General features: G+C 38.2%; 1 protein-coding gene across 1 annotated transcript; it reads left to right on the top strand.

Moving 5' to 3' along the window:
- The first annotated feature begins 399 nt into the window (after positions 1-399).
- LOC148872188 (pathogen-related protein-like) lies at positions 400-1,917 on the top strand. The gene is made up of 4 exons (XM_088972737.1): positions 400-676; positions 828-960; positions 1,080-1,378; positions 1,561-1,917. The coding sequence occupies exons 1-4, from the start codon at positions 518-520 to the stop codon at positions 1,714-1,716; spliced, it is 747 nt and encodes a 248-aa protein (XP_088828863.1). The 5' UTR covers positions 400-517; the 3' UTR covers positions 1,717-1,917.
- Positions 1,918-2,975: the final 1,058 nt, after the last annotated feature.

The raw sequence follows: 2,975 nt of genomic DNA on the forward strand, positions 1-2,975 counted from the left end.
ATAAAAAAATAAAAAAAAAAAACTTGGGTTTTGTTTATTCAGTTCCAAGAGTTAAAAATTGGTATGTGTAGGTGAGAGAGTTTTGCATAAGAAATCAATTGAGCGAATTGTTCTTTCATGATCAAGTAATTTAATTACTAGTGTCATTGTTATACTTATTGGACTCTTTCCTAATTAGTTAGAGGGTCTAATCGCCGGCGGGAGGCGGCCGGGAGCTGTCTTATGGTTGGTGCAAAGCAAAAGTACACGTGGTACAGATGTGGATGGGTTCGTTCGGATCTGGTCTCCTAATTGGGAAAGTCGTGTAAGCACGGAGTAATGAAAACCAAACCCATTTGAGTGGTCTCTAATCTCTACATGCTTGCATGGATTTGTCTATATATATAATCTTTCCTCTTCGATATCTACATATATCGGTCCCCTCATCATAGACTCTCGGTCTCTCCACCCTCACATAATACAGAATACACCCAACGTAACAGACAACAAGCTATACCTTTTTGCAAGCAAAAGATCGATGGCTTCCTCTAATGCTGCTAGTGATCAACCCGTGGTTGAGGGTGACAAGTACAGATCACATATGTATGGAGAAGGAGAGAAGAATACCAAATGGAGGCTTGGTGCTCCTCCCAACTACGATGCTGTGAACAAGCTCTTCGAAGAAGGCCGAACTCAGGTTTCAATTCTCTCTCTTTTCTCTCTCTCTCTCTCTCTCTCTCTAACATATCACTCACAGCTCTAAGGTTCTATTAGCAATGAAATAGCTAGCTTTGACTACTACTACTCTGATCAGTATTTAATATTATATTCTTCTGATCATTTTGTAGGAATGGCCAAAAGGGTCACTGGAGGAAAGAGTCCAAAATCTTGTGAAGACATGGGAAATGGAGATCGTGCATAAGGTCGATCCGGCTGATTATAAAACTATAAACACTACAAACTTTACAATCAGCATAAATGGTACAATCTAAGTACTGCATACTGATATCTCTTCTTTCTCCCTTCATATAATTAGTTAACTATATATTTCTATCTGCAAACTAAACTTCTCATTGAAACAACCGGTGGGTGAAATGTAGGAGGTAAACCAGTGCCACTTGAAGAGGTTGGGAGAATTGGAAGTTACAATTTATTCCTACAAACACCCTTGCCACCGAACTTACGTGTTTATGATCCATCCCTTGAAACAAGTCAATCGGCGTCTCAGGCTTTCCTCACCACATTCTCTCGTGGGTTCGCTGTGGAAATTCTTCAAGTATATTCAGGTCCCCCGGTGATTGCCTACAAGTTCAGGCACTGGTCTTTCATGGAGGGTCCTTTCAAAGGCCATGCTCCCACTGGGGAATTGGTGGAGTTCCATGGAATTGGCATCTTTCATGTACGTCTCTCTCTCTCTCTCTCTCTCTCTCTCTATTCACCTACCTTATTCAATTCCTTCTTAGTTTTCTGCACCATTTTCATCTTATTAGTAGCTAGAATGTAATTTCTTTATGAGATTAATTAGGAATGGAATTGCTTACTCATTTTGTTGTGTGGGGTTCCATCGATCTTATTCTTCAGATGGATGAATTGATGCGCGTTAAGAGGGTAGAATTCTTTTATGATGGAAACGAATTGCTGGCAAGTCTTATCAAAGGGCCTTCTACAGATGGATCAGAGGCCTCAACCAAAGCATCTGGGGGTTGCCCATTCTTCAACAAAGTTACTCTAGCTTAACTGCCGTTTTGAAGCATGCATATATGTTCTCTTAAATATCTTAATTAATAAAATGCCATGACTCTATGTGAGAAAGTGCATGTAATGTGTAGGTGGAATAAATGGCATTTCTACATCGTTTGTTCTTTTCATCATTTATGTTGAAGTGAAAGTTGGAATAATGAGAAGTAATGTTAGTAATAAATGAAACTTATTTGCTTACATTGTCAAATAATTAGGGGGGAGCATTATGGACTTTTCCTTAACTAAAACGCCCACACTTTTGAATTTTGTCCTTTTCTAAGCATCAAGCAAAAATGTAATTTGAATTACTACTTTTCACTTGATTCAAGTCTTTCTCACTAAGTTCTTTACATATATGAACATCAACAACACCAGTTAAAAGCATTTGTGTATCCACAGTTCGGTTTCCCCTTCAATTTGGGGACATTTTTTCAAGAGTTTGGTGGTTTACTGGTCTATGCCTAAGTTTGTGAAGGAGCTGCTATTGGGTTGGAGATTGGAGGGTTTTAGCAAGAAAGGTAATCTTGTTTGGAATACCATTCTGCATGTTGTTCTTTAGTCCATTTGGAATGAAAGAAACAACAGAATCTTCTATTAGAGCTGTTCATAATAAGACCCAAACAGACCAAACCGACCAACCCGAGTTGGTCGGTTTTTCTTCAGCACCGGTTGGTTCGATTTCCGTTTTCAAGTGTGAAAACCGAAACTGAACCAACCCAAACTGACTTAGATATAAATTATATATATATAATATATTTCAGATATTATTAATATATATATATATATATTTCAGCTTTATTTCAAAAATATACATATTATATATAAAATTTCTGATATATAAAATATCATTTTTAATCCATCCAATCATTTTTAATTTTCAGGCATCCAACATTTGCCTTCTTAGACTTGAATCTTTCACCGTTCACACCGAGAGAATCATTCACAAAACCGACCCAAACCGACCCAACCCGATTCAAACTGACTAGGTCGGTTTTTCTTAGTACTGGGTTGGTTTCGGTTTAATTTCTTGATAAACCGACCAAGTCGGGTTGGTTGGAAAAACGCTAGTAAACCAACTCAACCCGACCCGTGAACAGCCCTATCTTTTATAATCAATCTAAAAGCCTAGAAGAGGTAGTGCAGAAAGTAGTGGCGAAGATTTGTTCCTGGGTGTCGGTGAATGAAGAGTTTAAAAATCTAAAAGCCCAGAATTGACCCTAAAACAATAACTCACAAGCTTAATGTCGACCCTCTAG

The sequence above is a fragment of the Nelumbo lutea genome, chromosome 2 (genome assembly GCF_056320005.1).
Source record: "Nelumbo lutea isolate HS-2025 chromosome 2, American lotus-T2T, whole genome shotgun sequence".
Lineage (NCBI taxonomy): Eukaryota > Viridiplantae > Streptophyta > Magnoliopsida > Proteales > Nelumbonaceae > Nelumbo > Nelumbo lutea.

Bases quoted from the DNA above. Each gene is read 5' to 3' on its own strand.
- LOC148872188 (XM_088972737.1), top strand. From the start codon at position 518: ATGGCTTCCTCTAATGCTGCTAGTGATCAACCCGTGGTTGAGGGTGAC. The intron at 677-827 runs GTTTCAATTCTC...ATCATTTTGTAG, and splicing joins TCGAAGAAGGCCGAACTCAG to GAATGGCCAAAAGGGTCACT. The intron at 961-1,079 runs GTACAATCTAAG...GGTGAAATGTAG, and splicing joins CTTTACAATCAGCATAAATG to GAGGTAAACCAGTGCCACTT.